We start from the raw sequence: 22,995 nt of genomic DNA on the forward strand, positions 1-22,995 counted from the left end.
AATAAGCATGTAAGAGAGTCCCATATTATGCAGAGGCTGTGTGAAAAGTGTCGTTGGAAAACCAGATAGCTACTTTGGTTACTGGACAGAGCCCGAAGTGCTCAAGTAAGCAATTCCTGAGACAATGGGTTTCAAAGAGAGAAAGAGTTTATTAGTAGGCGTGTAGGAGAGCAGATGGCCTGGCAGCCCAGAATCTGTCCCCCCAGCTGCAGTAATTCGGGTAGTTTTGCTAGAGAAAAGGTGTGCAGGGGTTAGAGGAGTGAGCACTGAGGCCCCAGATGGCGTCATTACAGGTGAGCTGATTGCTGAGTATGTGCCGGTTAATGACACGCTCGGTCACAGAACCTATGGAAGAAATGGTGGAACGAGGTCTAGGTGACATGTTGGTTAAAGTCCAAGCACTGCGCATGTCAGGAGGGCTCACCTTGGTCAGATCCAGTCTCGGTCATCAAGATAGCTTTGGACTTGGGGTGAGTTAGTTCTGGGAGGACCCAAGACCCTTGTTAATAAACATTAGGGGCTGCATTTAGTGATCACAAGACTCTGAAGTTGAAAAACTGGGTAGCTAGGTACAGATGAAGATTAGTCATAAGGTTTTTACAATCACGGGGCAGAAGATAAGGGCTATACAACCATTATCAGAGATCAAGGCAGCTGGATTACAATTCAGAGATTTCTGGTCTACTCAGAAGCCAGAAAGCAAAAAGGAGCATATAATGATTCAACAATAAAAATCATCCCTTAAATCCTGATTTCTTGGTTATACTTTGTTCAGATGAAGTTCTAGGTATCCTAAAAAAGCAGACCTTTTTATAGTGGAGATAGGAAGGTGAGTGGTCGTGGGTTCAGTCCTCAAAGCCCCTCAAGTTCCAGGAAATTATAGTCAGTACGAAAAACCCTAGAATGAGCTGAGATTTAGCATCAAGGGATTGAGAAAACCTTGACCACAAGGGGAAAGAGGGAAATGAGACAAAGTGTCAATGGCTGAGAGATTCCGAACAGAGTCAAGAGGTTGTCCTGGAGGTTATTCTTATGCATCAACTAGATATCACCTTGTTATCCAAGATGCAATGGAGAGGCTGGAGGGAACTGCCTGAAAATGTAGAGCTGTGCTCCAGTAGCCATGTTTCTCGAGGATGACTGAATAATGATATAGCTGTCACAATGTGACTGTGTGATTGTGAAAACATTGTCTCTGATGCTCCTTTTATCTACCTTGTCAACAAAGAAGTAGAACATATGGAATAAAAATAAATAATAGGGGGAACAAATGCTAAAATAAATTTAGTTTGAAATGCTAGTGATCAGTGAAAGCGAGGGGTAAGGGGTATGGTAGGTATAATCTTTTTTTTTTTTCTTTCCTATGTTCGTTTTATTTGTTTTTCTATTGTCTTTTTATTTCTTTTTCTGAATTAATGCAAATGTTCTAAGAAATGATGAATATGCAACTAAGTGATGATATTGTGAATTACTGATTATGTATGTTGATGTTTTGTTTATTTTTAATTAATAAATAAATTAAAATATTATAGTCAGTAAACTGCTAATCATAATTCAGGTTGATAAATGATGTATTTAGCTGTCAACAGTGGTGTCACTGAAGACTAAGCAGTTCATTTTGTTTGTGGGAAAGTATCACTGAGAAAGTAGTATTTAAAAGTGGCTTTGAAACATAAATAGGATTTCAGTAGGAAGAAAAAAGGGGGAAGAGAAAGAACATTCTAAGTAGATATATGAAAGAAATAGAAGTACATGAAAGAAGGCCTCAAAATGAAAACTTTTGTTTTCAAAGGACATCATGGAGAAAGTGAGAAAACAACCCACAATTTGGGAGAAAATATTTCTAAATCATATATCTGAAAAGAAACTTGCATCCAGAAAATATAAGGAAAATTTACAGTTCAATATTAAAAAGGCAACCCAGACAGAATGTAGATTAGTAGTTTCCCAGGCATGGGGTGGGGTGTGTTTGGGACTCCATCTAAAAGGCTGGTTGGGAGTAAAGAATAGAGTGTGGAGTGGGGAGAGGTGAAGATTGTGGTTCCATTGTGAAGGGTCTTAAATGCCACACTAAGAAGTTTAAAATTTTATAGGCACGGAAGCAATCAAAGTATTTATATAGGAGTGGCATGATTGAATATGTTAGGGAGATAATTTGAACACTTAGGTGGTGGGTGGGGAAATGACAGACCAAAGTCAGGAAAGTCAGTGAAAGGTGCCAGTTATGTTAGTAGGTGGGTGGAAGAAAGACGAAAGCTAAGGAAGTGGCAGTGGGAGTAGAGAAGGAAGTGGATTTGAGGGAGGCTCAGGGGTGTAGAGAGTGCAGTGACCCAGAGGAAAGGGGAGGGCGTGGTGATAAAGCGTGGGGGTATTAGTGGGAGTGCCTGGGCGAGGGCGGGAGGCCATGCTAGAGGAGTAGGTTTGGTAATGGGTCTGAAGTACCAGGGAGAGGTAGGGTACTTCCGTGGGCCCCAGGAGTCAAGGTAGTTAAAGGAATTTGGATGAGATCAGTCAAAACTAATGTCCAAAATGATTATGTGTGTCTGTAAGTCTTGGTACTAAGATGTCAGTTATTGAAAACAGCCTCAGGTGACCAAACCTAACTTTGGAGGGAAAAGTTACTGTCTCCTGAGGTGTGATCATTGATTACCCCGAAAGTTACAAAGGAAATGTTAATCTACTGGAAGATAAGGGAAAGAAGAAAATCAGCTGGGGCTAACAGTCCACAAAAAATTTGTGCTTTCTTTTCTACTTTGTAGTCATTGACCAGTAGCTGCTTAAAGGGATTTATTTATTTTTCAAACACTTTAACAACTAGGTGAGGCGGGTGACCTTGTATTCTGGTGACTGAGAAGCATTCTCTTATCTGTGCTAAATGCAAAGAACTTGGAGGCTCTTTGAGATGGAGAAGGCACAAGATAGAAAGTGCCTGGGTTTGTCCGTTAGTCTGTGGATGGTCATTGGGTTATTTTCAGCTTTTGGCCGTGAAGAATGCTGCTGTGAACAGATCGTGTGCCGGTAAATTTATTTGAGTCCCTGCTCTAAATTCTTTGGGGTCCATACCTAGGAGTGGAATTGCTGCATCGTATGGTGTTTCTGTGTTTAACCATCAGATTGTTCTCCACAGCTGCTGCACCATTTTACCATTTACCATTACAGAGCGTGAATGTCCCAGTCTCTCCACATCCTTTGCCAACACTCAATTATTTTCTAGTTTCTGGTTATAATCATAGTGGGTGTGAAGTGGTTGCTCATGGTTTTGATGTGCGTTTCCCTGATGGCTAACGTGCATATTGGCTGTTTATACATCTTTGGAGAAATCTATTCAGATCCTTTGTCCACTTTTTAATTGGGTTATTTGTGTTTTTTAAATCTTTTTTCATTTGTTTTGCTATATAACTACATGCAGAAAACTGCGCATAAGGTTAACAACTTTGCACATTTTGACACATGTAAACATCTGTGAAAGCATCACCACAATCAAGAAAATGAACATGTTCCCAAAGTTTCCTTGTGACCCTTTGTCATCCATCCCTCCCTATTTCAGTTTCTATAGGTTAGCTTGCATTTTTAAAAAGAATTTTATATAAATAGAATCATACGGCATGTCCTCTTTCTTGTCTTCTTTCATTCCGCGTAATGATACTGAGATTCACCCACCCTAGTTTCTCAGTAAGATACAGTTCACGTTGTATCGCACTTTTCGAGTGTGTGACTCACTGTTTTTAGTATACTCACTGAGTTGTGCAACCACCACCACCGTAATTCCAGAACATTTGCGTCCCCTCGGAAAGAATTCCTATATCCGTTAGCATTTCCTTCCCCTTTTCTGGAGGTCTCCCACCGCACCTCCTACCCCCCACCGCCCTGGGGCACTACTAACCTGCAGTCTATCTGGGTTGTCTTTTATTATGGAATAGCAAATTTTCTTTATGTTTTCTGGATACCTCTTATCAGATATATAATTTGGAACTATTTTCTCCCAGGTTGTGGGAGGTTGCCTAACCAAAGGTGAAGAAGATTACTCCTGTGGTTTCTTCTAAGAGTTTTATGGTCTTGGTTTTGGTTTATAATCTATTTGGAGTTCCTTTTCGTGTGTGGTATAAGGAGGTGGTTCAGAATCATTCTTTTGCATGTGGATGTCCATTTGGGTCAGCACAGTACATTGAAAACTTTTTTCCCCATTGAAATGGCACCCTTACTGAAAATCATTTCACCATAAATGTGAGGATTTGCTTTAGGATTCTCAATTCTGATTCCCTGATTTACATATTTTTCCTTTATGCCAGCTTAACACTATCTCGATTACTTTAGCTTTGAAATAGATTTTTAAATTATTATTTTTACATATTTTTTATTCAAGAAAACAATATACTTAGAACCACCAACAGTGGGTGTCATAATTAGTTTAACCACAGGTATATTTGAATCAGGTATCATATAATCATTGTAAAGCCTGTGTTTGCACAGTAAGTTTCATAAACCAATTTAAAATTAAGGAAACAAGGAAAAAATCTACATATTTGAATAGCAAAGTTCTTAAATTCTCTTGGTTTTAAAAACGAACTTAGATGCCATTTCATCAGCTGTCACAACTGAATGGTCTCAAAATATCAAGTAGAACATTCTTACAAATATCTGCATTGCTATAGTAATGCCTATGTTACTAAACATTTTCCCTATTTAAGGAAAACATGAAGAAAACCCTAACTACCTAAAATAGGTGTCTTAATTAGTGTATGCATGGGCATATTAAAAAGAATTCTGAGTAATCTTTGCAAAGTCTGTTGTCCAGTATGTTTCATAAACCAATTTAAACCAAGGAGGGAAAAAAATCTATACAGATATCAGAGTTACTTGAATTCTAAATATTAAACAGTATCTTAAGTACCATTTCATTAACAGTCAAAATTGTTTGCATTTTCAAAATATCAAGAAAGTTATTACGTGTATCAGCTTTGCTTTAGTAGTGAGCTGTTACTTAATATTTTCAAATTTTTGATTTCAGAAATTTGTTTTATCTAATATTACTGTAACTGCCCATAGTTTTTTTTTTTTAACCATTTTTTAGTTGTAAAATATAACATATATATATACAAAGAAAAGAAAGAAAGAAAGCAATAATTTTCAAAGGACACTTCAACAAACAGCTACAAATAGTTCTAGAGTTTGTCATGGGCTGCCGGGCCCTCAACTTAGATTTTTCCTTCTAGCTCCTCCAAAACACTGGTGGCTTTATCAGAGTCGCAATAGTAGAATCACAGAGTATCTGTCCTTTCATGTCTGACTTATTTCACTCAGCATTATGTGCTCAAGTTTCATCCATGTTGTCATATGTTTCAGGACATCATTTTGTCTAAATGCTGCATAATGTTCCATTGTGTGTGTGTGTGTGTGTGTGTGTGTGTGTGTGTATACACACACATACACCACATTTTGTTTATCCACTCGTCTGTTGATGGGCGCCTGGATTGTTTCCTTCTGTTTTTCAGTTGTGGATAGTGCTGCTATGAACACTGATGTGTAAATGTCTGTTTCCGTCACTGTCCTCAATTCTTCTGGGTATATACTGAATATTGGTAATGCCAGGTCATAGGGCAACTCAATATTTAGTTTTCTTAAGGATCGTCAAACTGATTTCCACAGTGGCTGAACCATTTTAGATTCCCACCAACAGTGAATAAGTGTTCTAGCTTCTCCACATCCTTTCCAATTTATAGTTTCCTGTTTGTTTAATAGCAGCCATTCTTACAGGTATGAGGTTGATATCTCACTGTCATCTTAATTTGCATTTCTCTTATAGCCAGTGAAGATGAGCAGCTCTTCATGTGCTTTTTTTTTTTTTTTTTCCCATTGGATAATTCAATTGCCCTTTTTTTTTTTTTATTAATTAAAAAAAGAATTAACAAAACAATTAGAAATCATTCCAATCTACATGTACAATCAGTAATTCTTAATAACATCACATAGTTGCATATTCATCATTTCTTAGTACATTTGCATCGATTTAGAAAAAAATAAAAAGACAACAGAATAAGAATTAAAACAATAATAGAAAGAAAAAAAACAAAAAAAACAAAAACAAAAAACCTATACCTCACATGCAGCTTCATTCAGTGTTTTAACATAATTGCATTACAATTGGGTAGTATTGTGCTGTCCATTTCTGAGTTTTTATATCCAGTCCCGTTGTACAGTCTGTATCCCTTCATCTCCAATTATCCCTTTTCTTTTTTTTTTTTTTTTTAATTAACGGAAAAAAAGAAATTAACCCAACATTTAGAGATCATACCATTCTACACATGCAATTTCATGTGCTTTTTAGCCATCTGTATTTGCTCTTCAGAAAAGTGCCTATTCGTTTCCTCTGCCCATTTTATAATTGGGTTGTTTGTTCTTTTGTTGGTGAGCTGTATGATTTCTTTATGTTCACAGGATATCAAGCCTTTCTCTGGTATTTCCACGTATCTTCTCCCATTGAGTTGGCTGTATCTTCATCTTTTTTTTTGCATGGACAGGCACTGGGAATTGAACCCAGGTCTCTGGGATTTCAGGCAAGAATTCTACCACGGAGCCAACATCTCACCGCCCTCTTCACCTTTTTAATAAAGTCCTTTGAGACACAGAAGCTCTTATCTTAAGGAGCTCCCATTTGTCTCTTTTTTCTTTCACATTTTCTGCTTTAGGTGTAAAGTTTAAGAAGTTACCTCCTGTTACTAGATCTTGAAGATGTTTCCCTATGTTTTTTTCCAGAAGTTTTTCGAACATTCTTACTGTGTGATCATTCCGTTCTTGATATATAATCAGTAACTCACAATATCATCACATAGTTGTATATACATCATCATGATCATTTCTTAGAACTTTTGCATCGATTCAGAAAAAGAAATAAAAAGAAAAATGAAAAAATTCATACATACCATACCTTTTACCCCTCCCTTTCATTGTCGATGCCTAACTTTTGAAGTGTTTAGCAGGGAAGGATGCTGGATTTTGTCGAATGCTTTTTCAGCATCAATCGATATGATCATGTGATTTTTCCCTTTCAGTTTGTTAATGTGCTGTATTACATCAGTTCATTTTCTTATGTTGAACCACCCTTGCATTCCTGTTATGAATCCCACTTAATCATGATGTATAATTCCTTTAATATGGTGTTGGGTACTATTTGCTAGTATTTTGTTAAGAATTTTTGCATCTATGTTCATTAGGAGATTGGTCTGTAGTTTTCTTGTATCATCTTTCTCACTCTTACTTTTATGCATTGCATTAGGATATTAAAAAAATGTCATCTAAGCTCCTCCTACAGGTGGGAAATTTACTATTATAATGAGCCAAACTTTCTCTTAGGACAGATTAGTCCTTTCTGTGCTTGGTCCAAGGTCTGGTTTGAACCCGCCTTGCAGCTACAGTTCTTGACCAGGAGACCCTGTCCAGCCCTGCGTGCTGATGGCTGTTTGTGACTTGTTTTTCCATCCTCGTCTTGGTTGGCTGGATAAAGAGAATTCAACATTATTAGTTTGGGTGCAGGAGGGGCCATTGGCCTCATCACGGGATTTGCTGGCCTCAAGACCAGGAAATGGAAGGCTGCTGCCCTGAAGTTAGCATAGCTCATACGACAGCAGTTAAAGTAACTGGAAAAAGAGATCAGGCCTCAATTAGCGTTAAAAACGAAGCCAATCTGGCTGGGTCTAAGATAGACCAGAACACAGGGTAAAAGATGAGAGTATGTACTCTAGACCTTCACCTCCTCTATGAGACCAAAGGCAGACAGGCTTATTGTGTCTAGAACCTAAATTTTCTGCAAATCAGCCTTTCTGGACAGCTCACTTAAACAACCCAAACTCTTGAAGTCCAAAATGGGAATGAGGCCTTGTAATTCCTTACAGCTTAATGTAATAGCGGGACACATCTCAGACCACGGCGGGCTGGGAATTAAAAAGTATTGGTAGAGCCCGCCCAGGGTCTGAAGGAAAAAAAAAAATATATATATATATATATATAGAGAGAGAGAGAACTATTAAACTTTCCCGTCTGAGAAAACTCGGGTACCCTCTCAACCAATGAGGATCCCTAAGAAGATAAGCCAAGCCCTTGATTTTGAAGCTTGTCCTTATGAAACTTGCTTCTGTGGTGGAGAAGTTAAGACTGCCTATAATGAGGCCTAAGAGTCGCTGCCAGGAAAACTCTTGATGCTGAGATGTGGCCTCTCTCCAGGCCTGACCCTGCCTAGAAAACCATTACCCTCCACCCCTCCGTGGAACATGACAGTCAGGGTGAAAATCTTCCCAACAGTGTGGGGTGTGACTCCTGGGGATGGGTCTGGCTCTGATATCAGGGGACTGATAGCACCTTCCAGAACAAAAGGGGGGAAGGATGTGTAATGAAATAAGACATCAGTTGCCAGGAAAAATCGAATAGAGCGAGAGGCTCTCCTGGAGGCCACTCTTGTGCAAGCTTCAGCTAGATATTGCTAATTGCTGTGGTTTGCTGTTAACTTTTTTTTTCTATTCTTTTTTTTATTTTTAAAGTTTTTAAAAAAATATAACGAACTCGAACATTAACATATGATCATTCCGTTCTACCTATATAATCAGTAATTCACAATATCGTCCCGTAGTTGCAATGATATCTTCAACTAACTTTCTCAACACTTTGTTCTTCTCTTCTCTTTGTGGTACATCAGTAATTCTTATATTTTTGTATCTTTTGTTGTCCATCATTTCCCTAAAATCCAGTTGCGTTTTTTTCCATCTTTCTTGCCATTTGTTCTTTTGTGCTCTCTAGTTCTGTTGTTCTATCTTCTAGCTCACTTGTTCTTCCTTCTGCTTCTTTGAATCTGCTGTCATGTCTCCAGTATATTTTTTATTTGATTTTCTTTCTTTCATTTCTGTAAGATCAACCATTTTTCTGTTTAATGTCCCAAATTCTCCTTTATGCTCTACTAGTGTCTACCTGATAACCTTTATTTCTTTATAAATATCCTTGAATACTTGTTCCTTATTCTGTGTCCCCTCTGGAATTTTGATTTGGTTGTTTGGTGGGGCTAATTCTGCTTGGATATTTGTGTGCTTCGTCATTTTCTGTTGTGTTCTGGACATTTGTTTATCTTGATATGGTTATTATAACAAGTTGAATTCCTTCACTCTACTAAAATTTTGTATTCACTTAGTTTTTGCTGAATTTTTCCTTTTACACTTTGTCGATTATACTCTGCGAAATCAAGGTCTGGATCTCATGTAGGGGATACAGTTCAACTTGAGGGTCTCTTATAAGGTACGCCAGGGTGCACGGGTATTCCAGTGGCAGAATGGCTGACTGCCATGCAGGAGATCCAACCTGAACTCCTAGTTTGTGCGCACACACACACACACACGTACAAGGTAGTAATAATAATAAAGTAAAAATATAATAAAGATATGAAACACAAAAACAAGAAATAAACAAAACAAAAACAAAATACACATTGAGTAGTAGGCACCAGAATAATGAGACAGCCCAGGACATAGTTTGAGTGAGGTCAGACTGGTACCAACAGAGGGAGAGAAAATTTAAGACTAAAATAATAATAGTAATAATAAAAATAAATGAAATGGAATACTAAAAACGAATGTGTGAAATAAAAAATAGGAAATAAGTAAAAAATAATATAAAATATCTATGCATATTTTAAATAATGAAAAGGACAATTATATTACTTATAAAAATGTATAGAAAGAATATGTTTTAAAAGGGAGAAAAATATTCAGAAGAAAAAAATGAAATAAAAAAGTTAAAAATAGAAATACAGACCTAGGCGAACGTGGAGTTAGCTTGCCTGCACTTACCCTTCCTGCCCAGCAGGTGGTGAGCATGAGGCGCCTCCTCCCTCAAGCTCTTCCCTCCCTGTCTGGGGCAGCAGACCTGCACTTACCGCTTTTGGCCAGCAGATGGCGGGCTCGAGTCTCCTTCAGCCCTGCCCCTCTTATTAAAATAAATAGAAATGTAATTTCTATTTAAATAATATTTTGTAATTTTCATTGCAGAAACTTTGCATTTCTTTTGTGAAATCTATGTTCTTGTTGAGGCTGTTGTAAATGGAATTTTTTTTTTTTTAGTTTCATTTCAGCTTATTCATTGCTAGTAAATAGAATTGTACAATTGATTGTTGTGTATTGATCTTGTATCCTGCCACTTTGCTGAACGCCTTTATTACTTTTAGTAGTTTTTTTAGTGGCTTCCTTAAAACTTTCTATGTACAAGATCATGCCGTCTTCTGATTTTGACATCTTTTATTTCTTTATTTTGCCTCCTTTTCCTGGCTAGAACCTCCAGTACGTGTTAAGTAGAAGTGACAGCGGACCTCCTTATTGTTTTCCTGACCTTAGGGATAGACAGTCTTTCACCAGGAAGTGTGTTGTTATCTGTGGGTTTTTAATAGATGCCCTTTATCAGATCGAGGAAGTTGACTACTTATCATGAAAGAACCTTGGATTTTGTCAAACGCTTTTTATGTGTTTATGGAGATGATATGTGGTTTTTTGTTTCACTTGTATTTGTCGCCTTTTCCATTCTTGACCTTGGAGTCAGTCTCATGCATTAGCAAAATTAGAGATAGAAATTAGTGGTCATCAGCATTTGGGTAAGTGGTAGAAACCATGGGAGTAGATGAGATTTCTCAGCGAGAAAGTATAGGAAGAGAAGGAGGCCAACGATGGAAGTTGGAGAAATAGAAATATTCAGTCTACCATGCGTAGCTCTTTAATTTAATGAAATCATCTGAAGTAGCAGGTTGTGATTTGTGCCTTACTTGGTAATTGTGCTTCTGCCTGCAGCTGTTGATATTGGTATATCTGAAGAATCTTTGGTAGCATCAAAAGTTTAAACTTCATGAACAGTAGACTAATTCCATAAATTGATCATTGTCACACTATTGGATGTTGGAATTTACCTTTTCTCTATTGGAAGGAATGTTTCTGTAAAAATAGGGAAATAATGCAATTTGGGAAAATCTCCTTCATTTAAGTAGTATTCTTTTAGAAGGAACCTGAAGCACTGACAATGGTAAAGAGTTGTCATTCTCAGACATTGTATTGAGAACGGAACTAGGCAGTGCTTTCTTTGTGCTTCTTTGCTTTGATCTTTGAACTATCTACTACTTGTAAAGTGGTGTTTTTAATTTCACTGCTAGCAGTTACTATGATTACAAATTTTGATTTCAAAGCATAAAAACTGATTAATGGAAATATTAGTTGTTGGTGAGACTCCCTGTTAGAGGCATGCGTGAAATTTAGACCCAGAGGAATAAGTGCATGTCAGCAAGCATTTAGCCTCCATGTAATTAAGATCTAAGTATGTAGCAAAGCCTGTTACCTGTTCTAAATTTAAATTAGTTGATAGTCTTGGGAACTGTTGATAAAAGTTTCTGAAATTTCCCAGTTTAGTCATAAATGACACTAATTTTATGGTCAAACTAAAGTCTTGTTATATAATAATCAACTCATCAGATGATATATGATTGCCAAAAGTCAGTTTGGGAGATATTGTTAGCCGAAGTTTTATTTCCTCTTTGAACATCACTATTAGAATTATTCTGTGAATAATTTGATTGGGAATCATAGAATATTGACTGATAATTATAAATTAATGCTAAAAATTAATAGTGAGAACCTCCATCATGATTTCCTCAACTTGCAAACAATCTTAAGAAATGTTGAAAGAGGTAACATATCTGTTTGGATGGTCAGAACCCAAACATACAGCAGATTTTTTAAAAGATGAATCAGTATAGCTATATTATATATAGAGAGACATATTTAGAAACTGCTTCAAATTTATTTCTTCTGTTTATGCATTCAAGATAGATTCAGAAATACATCCACAGCAAAAAGGTTACTGAATTAGTCATTCTAAAATAGAAATTTCTCCAGTTAATGGTAATCCATGGTCATTAAAAATTTGAAGAGAACTTGTTCTGTTCTTTCCAGTCATTAAATAGATAAAAAATGAGACTGTTCTCACTGGGGAAAATGTAAAGGGAAAAGGTGACAACCTAATCTAATTGCAACAAGGTTGCAATTAGATAATTCATGTGTACTGTCATCAGATACTGTTTGTGAACATTTGATGTAGATGATTTTGAAAGTTAGTACTATATATTTCATAAAACAGTAATCAGCTATTTGTCCTATATTAGATCATACTGTTAGGAAATATAAAATATACAGCTCTTTTCATTATCACACACATGCATTATAACATAAGGAAAATGCTAAACATTTTTTAAAAGACCATTAACTCATGTTTACTTAATGTATACATACGACCTTTTAATGTGAGGAATTGTTGGTTTCTGTTCTTGTAACTGCAGGAAGCCTTTGTGCCTCATTTCTTACCCAAAGCTACCAACTGCCAGTTCTTGATACAATGTTTGTGAGAAAGAAATATCGAGGCAAAGATTTTGGGCTTCATATGCTGGAGGATTTTGTTGATTCTTTTACGGAAGATGCACTTGGCTTACGGTACCCACTGACTTCTGTGATGTACACAGGTAAGTGGGCTCAGTTGAAAAGGTTATGCTCGGTTGGGCCATGGGGGCTCAGTGGCAGAGTTCTCGCCTGCCAAGCTGGAGACCTGGGTTCGATTCCCGGTGCCTGCCCATGCAAAGAAAAAAAATAGTTAAGCTCTTGTCAGTGTGATTGTAAGTATGTATATCTTGATATCAAATGAAGTTGGATCCTTTGGCTTTGTGGGGCTTAACTTCACAAATGTGCCTTTATCGTACGTATATGGATTTGGGGGTGGGGAGTATGGTACATTTTTTAAAAGATATAATTTACATAAAGTTCACCCTCTTAAAGTTTATAATTCAGTGATACTAGTTTATTCGCAGAGTCGTACAACTGCTCCTACCACCTAATTCCAGAACATTTATATCACCCCTTAAACAAACTGTTTACCAGTTAGCAGTTATTCCCAGTTTTCCCCTTTTCCCATCTCCTGGGTACACAAAACTACATTCTGTCTCTCTGGGTTTGCTAATTCTGGACATAATGGACTCATGCAATATGTAGCCTTTTTTTTTTTAATTAGAGAGGTTGTGGGCCTACATAATAATCATGAATAAAATATAGGACTTCCGTATACCACCCCACCACCAGTACCCTGCAGTTGGTGTGGGATATTTGTTATAACTGATGATGGTATATTTTTACAATTGTACTGCTAACTAAAGTCCATGGTTTAACTTATGGCTCAGTGTATGTGTAGTGTAGTTCCATGTTTTTTTAAAAATTTTTTATTTTGTCACCATATATAAATCCTGCATTTCCCCTTTTAATCATATCCAGCTATATATTTCAGTGCAGTTAATTGCATTCACAATATTATGTTACCATTACTGTCACCCATTACCTAAACATTTCCATCATTCCAAATAAGAACCTTTTACATTTTAAGCCTTAACTTCCATGAGTTCGCTTATTCTAATTATTTCTTAACAGTGAGATCATACAATATTTGTCCTTATATGTCTGACTTTTTCACTCAACATGTCTTTAAGGTAAGTCCAGGTTGTCACATGATTCAGAACGTCGTTTATTTTTGGAGCTGAATAATATCCCACTGTATATATACATATATACACCATATTTTGTTTATCCCTTCATCGCTTGATGGACACCTGGTTTGTTTCTATCTTGACAATTCTGAATAATGCCACTATGAATATTGATATGCAGATATCTGTCCTTGCTTTCAGTTCTTTTGGGTACATACCAAGTAGTGAGATTGCCAGGTCATATGGTAATTCTGTATTTAACTTTCTGAGGAACTGCCAAACTGTCTCCCACAGGAGCTGCACCATTGTACGTTGCCACCACCAGTGAATGAATGTTCTTATTTCTCCAACACTTGTAATTCTCTTTTCTTTAATAGAAACTGATCTAATGGGTATGAAATGGTATCTCCTTGTAGTTTTTTTTCCAAGAGCTCCATATATGTTTAACGAATGAATGAGAAAAGAAAAGTAGTAGGTGAGTGGCAGAGGTTACCTGACTGAATGAGAACTAAGTACAAATGAAAATGGCTTATCTAGTGTTGGGTTTAGTTGTGTCCTTGAATCTCCTTGTAGTTTTGATTGCATTTCCCTGATTGCTAATAATGTTGAACATCTTTATGTGCTTTCTGGCCGTTTGTATACCTTCCATGGAAAAGATCATTCAAGTCTTTAGCCCATGTTTAAATTGGGTTGTTTCTCTCTTTGTTGTTAGGTTGAAGGATTTCTTTACATATTCTGAATGTTAAACCTTTATTGGATAGGTGCTTTCTAAACATTTCTACCATTGTGTATGTTGTCATTTTGCTTTCATGATAAAATCCTTTGAGGAGCAAAAGTTTTAAATTTTGACTGTGTGATCGTGAAAACCTTGTGTCTGATGCTCCTTTTATCTACCTTGTCAACAGACAAGTAGAACATATGGAATAAAAATAAATGATGGGGGAACAAATGTTAAACTAGATTTAGTTTGAAATGTTAGTGATCCATGAAAGCGAGGGGTAAGGGGTATGGTATGTATAATCTTGTTTGTTTGTTTTCATTTTATTTCTTTTTCTGTTGTCTTTTTATTTCTTTTTTCTGAAGTGATGCAAATGTTCTAAGAAATGGTGACTATGCAACTAAGTGATGACATTGTGAATTACTGATTATGTATGTAGAATGGAATGATCACATGTTAATGTTTTAGTTCATTTGTTAAATTCTTTTTAATTAATAAATAAATTTTTAAAAAAGTTTTAAATTTTGTTGATATTTCATTCATCTATTTTTCCTTTTGTTACTTGTGCTTAGGTTATAAAGTCTAAGAAACCATTGCCTAATGCAAACTCCTGAAGATGCCTCCCTACTTTTTCTTCTGGGAGTTTGATACTTTTGGCTTTTATGTTTATATCTTGGGTCCATTGTGAGTTGCTTTTTGTATAAGGTGTGAGGTAATGGTTCTCCTTGTTTAAGGCGAATAGAGGTCCAGTTTTCCAGCGCCATTTGTTGAAGAGACTACTCTTACCCAATTGTGTGGTCTTTGCCCCATCAAAAATCAGTTGACCATAAAATGTGAGGTTTGATTTCTGAGCTGTCAGTTCTGTTCCATTAGTCTGTGTCTTGTCTTTGTGCCAGTACCATGCTGTTTTGATTATTGTGGCTTTGTAATAAATTTTGAGATCGAGAAATATGAGTCCTCCAACTTCATTCTTCCTTTTGAAGTTATCTTTGGCTATTCAGAGTCCCTTACCCCTTCCGTATAAAATTCTTTTAGTTTTCTTTCCCAGTTGTAATCTATCATCTTTATGTCCTACTTTATATTTTAAATGCAGTTTTATTGAGATATATTCATATACCATATAATCATCCAGAGTGTACAATCACTGGTTCACAATATTGTGATATACTTGTGCATTCATCATCACAGTTAATTTTTTAACATGTTCATTACTCTGAAAAAAAATAAAAAAGAACACCAAAAACATACCATACTCTTTGTTTCTTGTCTCTTTAGGTTCTTACTCATCTGTCCAAACACTGAATAAAGGGAGTGTCAGTCACAAGATTTTCACAATCACACAGTCACACTATAAAGCTATATAGTTATATAATCATCATCAAAAATTAAGGCTAATGGGGGGTCTTGCCTGCCATGCCAGAGACCCGAGTTCAGTTCCTGGCCCATACACTTACCCCCCAAAAAACAAGCAAACAAATGAAAACAAAAAACCAAGCAAAAAAATTCAGCAAATGCTGTTGCAATAATAGGATACTCACATGGAAAAATAATGAAATGTGGTCCCTGCCATACAGCATACGAAAAAATAAAAATAAAAAATCAAGGCCATTCGTTGGTAGTTTAACAGTTTTAGGTATTTATTTTAGCTTTTCTAATACACAAAAACTAAAAAGAGATATCTATATAATGCATGAGAATAACCTCCAGAATGACCTCTCGACTCTTTGAAATCTCTCAGCCACTAAAACTTCATTTATCTTTTTAATTGTGAAAAATAACATATGTACATAAAAGCAATAGATTTCAAAGCACAGTGCAACGATTAGTTATGGAACAGGTTTCAGAGTTTGGTTTGTGTTATAGTACCACAGCAATATCTAGCCGAAGCTTTTATAAGAGTAGCCTCCAGAGTAGCCTCTTGACTCTAATTGAATTCTTTCAGCCACTAATACCTTATTTGTTGCAATTCTTTCCCCCTTTTTTTGTAAAACTTTATTTTGTGTCATTTCTTTTTCCCCTTTTGGTCAAAAGGCTTTCTTAGTCCTGCAGTGCCAGGTCCATTCTCATCCCTGGGAGTCATGACCCGCATTGCCAGGGAGACTTATGCCCTTGGGAGTCATGTCCACGTTGGGGAGGGCGATGAGTTCACCGTCAGGGTTGGCTTAGAGAGAGGCCACATCTGGGCCACAAAAGAGTCTAGGTAGGTGACCGTTAGGCATAAGTATTAATCAGTGTAGCTTCTCTGTTTGTTTGCCAGATGCCGGAATGCAATATACAAGAACTGGACAGCTTTTAATAAGGGGAATTTAATAAGTTACAAGTTTACAGTTCTAAGGAAGTGAGAGTGTCCAAATTAAAGCACCAACAAGAAGTTACCTTCACTCAAGAAAGGCCGATGGGTCAGGAATACTCTGTCAACTGGGTAGTCACGTGGCTGCATCTGCTGGTCCCTTGCTCCTGGGCTCCATTGTTTTCAGCCTCTGTTCCTGTGGGGGCTCCTCACTTTGCTTCTCCGGGGCTGGCTTTCATCTCTTGGCTTCCCTTGGCGCTTTCCAGGTTCTGGTTGTTTAACATCTCATGGCACGTCTGCTGGGCTCCAAGTGTCTCCAAACATCCATGTCTGTTTTCTATGTGTCTGCATCAGTGTCAGCTCTGAGGCTTCTGTCATTTCTCTTGTTTCTGTTGTTTCTAACTTTCCCCAAAATGTTTGCTCTTTCAAAAGATTCCAATAAACTAATCAAGACCCACCTGGAATGGGTGGGGCCACATCCCCATGGGAATAATCTAATCAAAAGCTTGTGTATGCAGGATTAAAAGAAACGGTTATTCCCACAAGATTGGCTCAGGATTAAAACATGGCTTTTCTAGGGTACATAATACTTTCAAACCAGCACATTCTCTTTTGCACAAATAAGTTTCAGAAGGGCAAGTCCCAAGATTGCGGGCTTAGCCTATTAAATTGGTATTACCCAATGTTTGCAAGACTATCAGGAATTCTCCAGGTGAGAAAGTTTAATGTTTCCACATTTTTCCCCAGTTCCTCAATGGGCCTTTGCAAATACTTTTTTATTTTCTGCCAATATTATTCTGGGATGTATCATGTATCACACTAACATGCACAAACCCACAAGATCTCAATCCCTATTCAAGGTTCCATGTAATTATCGTGTTTGAATGAATTGATTGTACACATCAAATTAGATATTGTGCTGTAGAAAATATAAATTTTGTACCAAATAAACATCTCTTCCTTTTATCTCACATAGAAGTTGAAGTTTTAAAATACGGTCAATATCAACCTTTACCCTTTAGTTTGATTTACTTTAGTTCCAGCTCGATCAGCTTCATTCATATCTCTGATTGAAGTCTGATTTGTGTTTCAGCTTTTTAAACAGTTGCTGTAGGGGGTAATGCTGACTTTTATAGCTGCAGAACCATTGCTCTCGGTGTCAGGTGTTGCACAGATACCCAAAGTTCTAGGGAACGACCAGGTTCTAGTCTTTTCCCTACCTGTTTTTTTGTGTGTTTAGGGTTCCAGATGACCTGTCCTCCAGTTCACTAATCCTTTTTTCTACCTCTTCGACTCTGCAGCTGGACGTCTCCACTGTGTTTTTCATCTTTTCTGTTGTGCCTTTCATTCCCTTAAGTTCTGCCATTCGTTTTTTCAAACTTCAGGTTCTTTATTCACCCAGTGTCTTCATTTTATTCTTTATCTCTCGCCATATCTTCCCTCAACTTGTTGACTTGATTTAGCATGTTTGTTTGGTCATCTTTTAATTAGTTATTTCAACTTCCGTATCCCGTTTGAGGTGTCAGTTTGTTCCTATGACTTATAATTTTTTTGCTCGTGTCTAGGTATCTGATTTCCTTGATTAGTTTATTCTGGAGGTCATTTTCACTTTTATACCTAGGGTTTTTTTTTTGATTGGCTTTGTTCTCTATCTGTTCTTTGGCATTTACTTCGACTTACTCTAGACCTCTAGCATAGCTTCTATTTAACTGTTCAGAACTTTTCAGCTCTTGTTTTTCTGGTTCTTGCCCTGCGTATATGCAGCCTTTTTTTTTTTTTTTGAGGAAGTTCTCCCCAGAAATGATCGGTCCCAATCAGATTTTCCCAGAGAAGGCAGGCCCAGGTCTCAAGAGGAGGGTGTCATCAGTATCAGGTTTTCTTGAGGATGAAACCGAGCAGATTGTCAGACTTTCCTGGGAGGCCCTAAGTTGTGTGCTTTTCCTGTCCTGCCCCATAGGTGGTGCTTGTCAGCCTGGAGCCCCTACAGCGTAAAGTGGTGGGGTGCAGTGCCTTTAATTTAACTCTTAGCCAACCCTGTAGCTGCCAGGGGTGTGGTTGAGACAGGGGCTGAGGTAGAAAGTAGGCTTAAGCTGTTTCTGTTTTCCAGTTCCTGGGCTCTGAGTTCTCTGAATCGTGGCTGCCCATTGAGCTGCCATCTTGCCTCACCTTCCCTCATTGAACATTTTTTTTTAATGTTTTTTATTGTAAAACATAACATATATACAAAGCAAAGAAATGAAAAAGCAATAATTTTCAAAGCATTCTTCAACAGTAGTCACAGAGCAGATCCCAGAGTAATGTTATGGCTACCATTTCACCATTTCAGGTTTTTCCTCCTCTTTCCTAAGCACTGGAGGCTAGAAGGAATATTATATAGGGATTCAGCCGTCATACTCGATTTCCAAATCCTATTCTCTCTGTTATGTCTTCTCCTTCGATCCCTTTCCGAGTCTACAAGGATCTTTGGGCAGTGCCCATTTTCACTCCTTCATGTGTTGACACTAAAAGACAGGGGGATGTAATTATTTGATAAAACTGGAGAGGCTGATTTCAGGATTTCTCTGACCTAGAGACCCTCTGGGAATTACAGTTTCCAGGAAAGCAAACGTAGTACATGAAACCTTTACAGAATCTCAGTTCGAGCCCCAGGCAGTCTCAAGGGTCAACAGGAGTGATGTTTGTTGGGTTTCAGCAAACCGTGGCAATCAGCACCATCCAGTTGAAGCTTGCATAGAGGTAAGCTCCAGATTAACCTCTCAATTCCACTTGATACCTCTTGGCTGCTGATACCGTATTTTATCGCACCTCTTTTCCTCTTCTTGGTCTGGAAGACATTGTCGATCCCATGGCACCAGAACCAGACCCATCCCCAGGAGTCATGCCCTCTTCCTTCAAGGAGGTGTTCGTCACTGAATGTTATATCCCACACAGTGAGGTGGGCAGTGACCCTCTTACAGGGTTGGGCCTAGAGGGACCCCAGGTGTCTGAGCCTTTCAAATGAGCTAATCCAGACAGATTGACTCAGATTGTGTGTTTCAGAAACTCTAGGTTCTAGACATAATAAACCTTTCTGCCTTTGGTCCCATACAGTAGGCATATGCACACTATCATCTTTTACTCTGATTTACCATACACCCCACCAGATTGGCTTCATTTTTAACTCTAATTGAGGCCTGGTCTCTCCTTCGGTTCCTTTAACTGTTATACATAGCTATGCTAACCTTCAGGGCTGCAGAACTCCATCTCTGGGTCCCAAGGAAATACCGGCTGATACACATATAGCTCAGCATCTAGAAATACATTTATAACTTCAGGCTTTAAGTGTAGCAGCTGTAAAGGCTTATGAGCTAAACTCCAGTTTCTTATAAGCATCTTATGGAAGAGATCTTAGCATATTTGTTTTTTTATTTCTGGCTTATTTTGCACAACACAGTTGTTCAGTTCATTGCCTGCCTCAATATTGTTCCTTTTTGTAGCCATGCCATAGACCATCATATAAATATATCACAGTTTGCCATTCTGCTTCTCAGTCATTGTACCCTTCTGCTTCCTCCATCTACGGGGCACTATGGATAATGTCCAAAAGAAAGAAACCATGTCTTAAGTATTCTCTCTTTGTTGTACAATCAGCAGCACTCAAAGTTCTAGGCAGTTTTCACTAGTCTTTATCAGAGACGTTTTTAGCAGAATCATGCAGTATCTATCCTTTTGTATCTGGCTTATTTTACTCCGCATAATGTCTTCAAGGTTCATTCACATTGCCATATGCTTCAGGACCTCATTTTGTCTTACTGTTGCAAATATTTCATCATATGTACATACGCATGTTGTTTATCCACTTGTCTGGTGATGGGTGTTTGGAGTCTTTCAATCTTTTGGCAACTTTGAATAGTGCCACTATGAACATCAGTGTGCAAATGCCTGTTCTTGCCACTACTTTCAGCTCTTCTGGGTATATACTGAGTATTGGTATTGCTGGGTCATAGGGCAACTCAATATTTACTTTTCTGATGAACGTATAATAGTGACTGCACTATTTTACATTCCTACCAGTAGTGAGTAAGTGTTCCAATTTCTCCACGTCCTCTCCAACATTTATAGTTTTCTGTTTGTTTAATAGTAGCCATTCTTATAGGTGTGAGGTGATACCTCTTTTTCATCTTGATTTGCATTTCCCTTATGTTTAGTAAAAATGAGCATCTTTTCATGTGCTTTTTCGCCATCTATATTTACTCTTCAGAAAAATGTCTATTAATAATTTTTTTATAATTGAGTTCCTTGTTCTTTTGGGTTTGAGCTGTATAATTTCTTTATCTACACAGAATATCAAGCCGCTATCAGGTATATATTTTCCAAATACTTTCTATTTTTGAGTTGGCTGCCTCTTCACCTTTTTGACAAAAATCCTTTCAGGCAAGAAATTCTTGGTCTTAGGGAGTTCCCATTTGCCTATTTTTCCTTCCACTGCTTGTGCTTTAGGTATACTACCTCCTTTTACAAGAAACTACCTCCTTTTACAGTATCTTGAAGGTGTTTCCCTGCGTTTTCTTCTAGAAGTTTTATAGTACTGGCTCTTACATTTAGGTCTTTAATCCAATTTTGAATTAATTCTTGTGTAGAGTTTATGATAGTGGTCCTCTTTCATTCTTTTGGCTATTGCTACCCAGTTCTCCCATGCCCATTTATTGTGAAAAGACTGTGCTATCCCAGTTTGGTGGATTTGGAAGCCTTAACAGAGATAATTGCCCATAGATTTGGTGCTCTGTTTTCACAGTCTCGCTTTGATTCCGTTGGTTGATAGTTCTGTGTGCTATGTCATGCTGTTTTGACCTTTAAAGTCTGGAAATGTAAGTCTCCCACTTTGCTCTTCTTTTTAAGGATATCTTTAGTTATTCAGGTTCTCTTTCCCTTCCAAATAAATTTGATAACTAGTTTTTCCAGGCCTTCAAAATAGGATGTTGGGATGTTTTGATTGGTAATTCATTGAATATGTAGATCATTTTGGGCAGAATTGACATCTTGATGACATTCATCCTTCCTATCCATGAGCATTGAATGTCCTTCCATCTATTTAGGTCATTTTTAATATCTTTTAGCAATGGTTTATAATTTTCTGTGTACAAGTCTTTAGGCATCCCTGGTTAAGTTTATTCCTAGATACCTGAGTCTTTTGGTTGGTATTTTGAGTGGAATTTTTTCCTTATTTACCTCCTCAGAAAGGTCATTGTGTATAGAAACATTACTGGTTTTTGTACATTAATCAAGTTTTATTTTTTCGTTTCTTATTTGAATGCCTTTTATTTATTCCTCCTCTCTAATGCTTCCACAGAAACTTCTAGTACACTGTTGAATAATAGTGGTGACAGTGGATATCCTTGTCTTGTTTCCAATCTTAGGGGGAATGCTTTCAGTCTCTCTCCATTGAGTATGATGCTGGCGGTGGGTTTTTCATACATGCCTTTTATGATATTGAAGTTTCCTTTAATCCCTACCTTATGAAGTGTATTTATCAGGAAGGGGTGTTGACTTGTCACGTGGATTTTCAGCATCTGTCAGAATGATTGTGTGATTTTTATCTTTCTATCTGTTAATGTGCTGTGTTGTATTAATTGATTTTCTTTTGTGGAACACCCTTGAATTACTGGTATAACCCCCACTTATATATGGTGGTGATGTATAATTCTTTTAATGTATCGTTGGAGTCAATTGTTAGTATTTTGTTGAGAGTTTTTGCATCTATGTTCATTAGGGAGATTGGTCTGTAATTTTCCTGTCTTATAGCATCTTTATCCAGTTTTGGTATTAGAGTGATGTTAACTTCATAAAATACAATTTGGTAGTGTTATTTATCAAATTATTTAAGTTCTCTTTTGCCTTGTTGATCCTCTGTCTGGTTGTTCTATCTATATTGGAGAGTGGTGTATTGAGGTTTCCTACTATTATTGTTGGAACGTCTATAGCTCTTCAGTTTTGCCAATGTTTGCCTCAAGTACTTTGAAGTTCCTTGGTTAGGAGCATAAACACTTATGATTGTTTTTTTCCTGTTCATGAATTGTCCCGTTTGTTAATATGTAATGTCTTTCTTTGTCTCTTATGACATCTTATCATTTTAAGTCTCTTTTATCTGATATTAGTATAGCTACTCTTGTTTTTTGCGTAGAACATCTTTTTCCATCCTTTCACTTTCAACCTAATTGTGTCCTTGGATCTCAGATGTATCTCTTGTAAACAGCATATAGATGGATTATAGTTTTTGATCCATTCTGCCAATCTGTATCTTTTAATTGGTGAGTTTAGTCTGTTACCAAAGTTATTACTGTAAAAGCAGTTCTTGAATGTACCATCTTGTCCTTTAGATTTTGTCAGATCTATATATTCTTTCTGTCTCTCTCTTTATCCTTTAAATTACCATTACTGGTATTCTTGAGTTCTGTGCTCTCCTCTAGACCG

At 37.2% G+C, this 22,995-nt stretch overlaps 1 protein-coding gene across 7 annotated transcripts in view; it reads left to right on the forward strand.

Annotated features, from left to right (window-relative positions):
* Nucleotides 1–22,995, forward strand: part of FAM169A (family with sequence similarity 169 member A) — a 103,873-nt gene that overhangs the window by 51,723 nt on the left and 29,155 nt on the right. For all 7 annotated transcript variants that reach the window (XM_077139464.1, XM_077139461.1, XM_077139462.1 and 4 more), the window contains one exon: nt 12,350–12,529. In XM_077139464.1, coding sequence (XP_076995579.1) covers nt 12,350–12,529 — 180 coding nt within the window. The remainder of the gene's footprint in view (nt 1–12,349; nt 12,530–22,995) is intronic.

The sequence above is a fragment of the Tamandua tetradactyla genome, chromosome 21, assembly GCF_023851605.1.
Source record: "Tamandua tetradactyla isolate mTamTet1 chromosome 21, mTamTet1.pri, whole genome shotgun sequence".
Taxonomy (NCBI): Eukaryota; Metazoa; Chordata; class Mammalia; order Pilosa; family Myrmecophagidae; genus Tamandua; species Tamandua tetradactyla.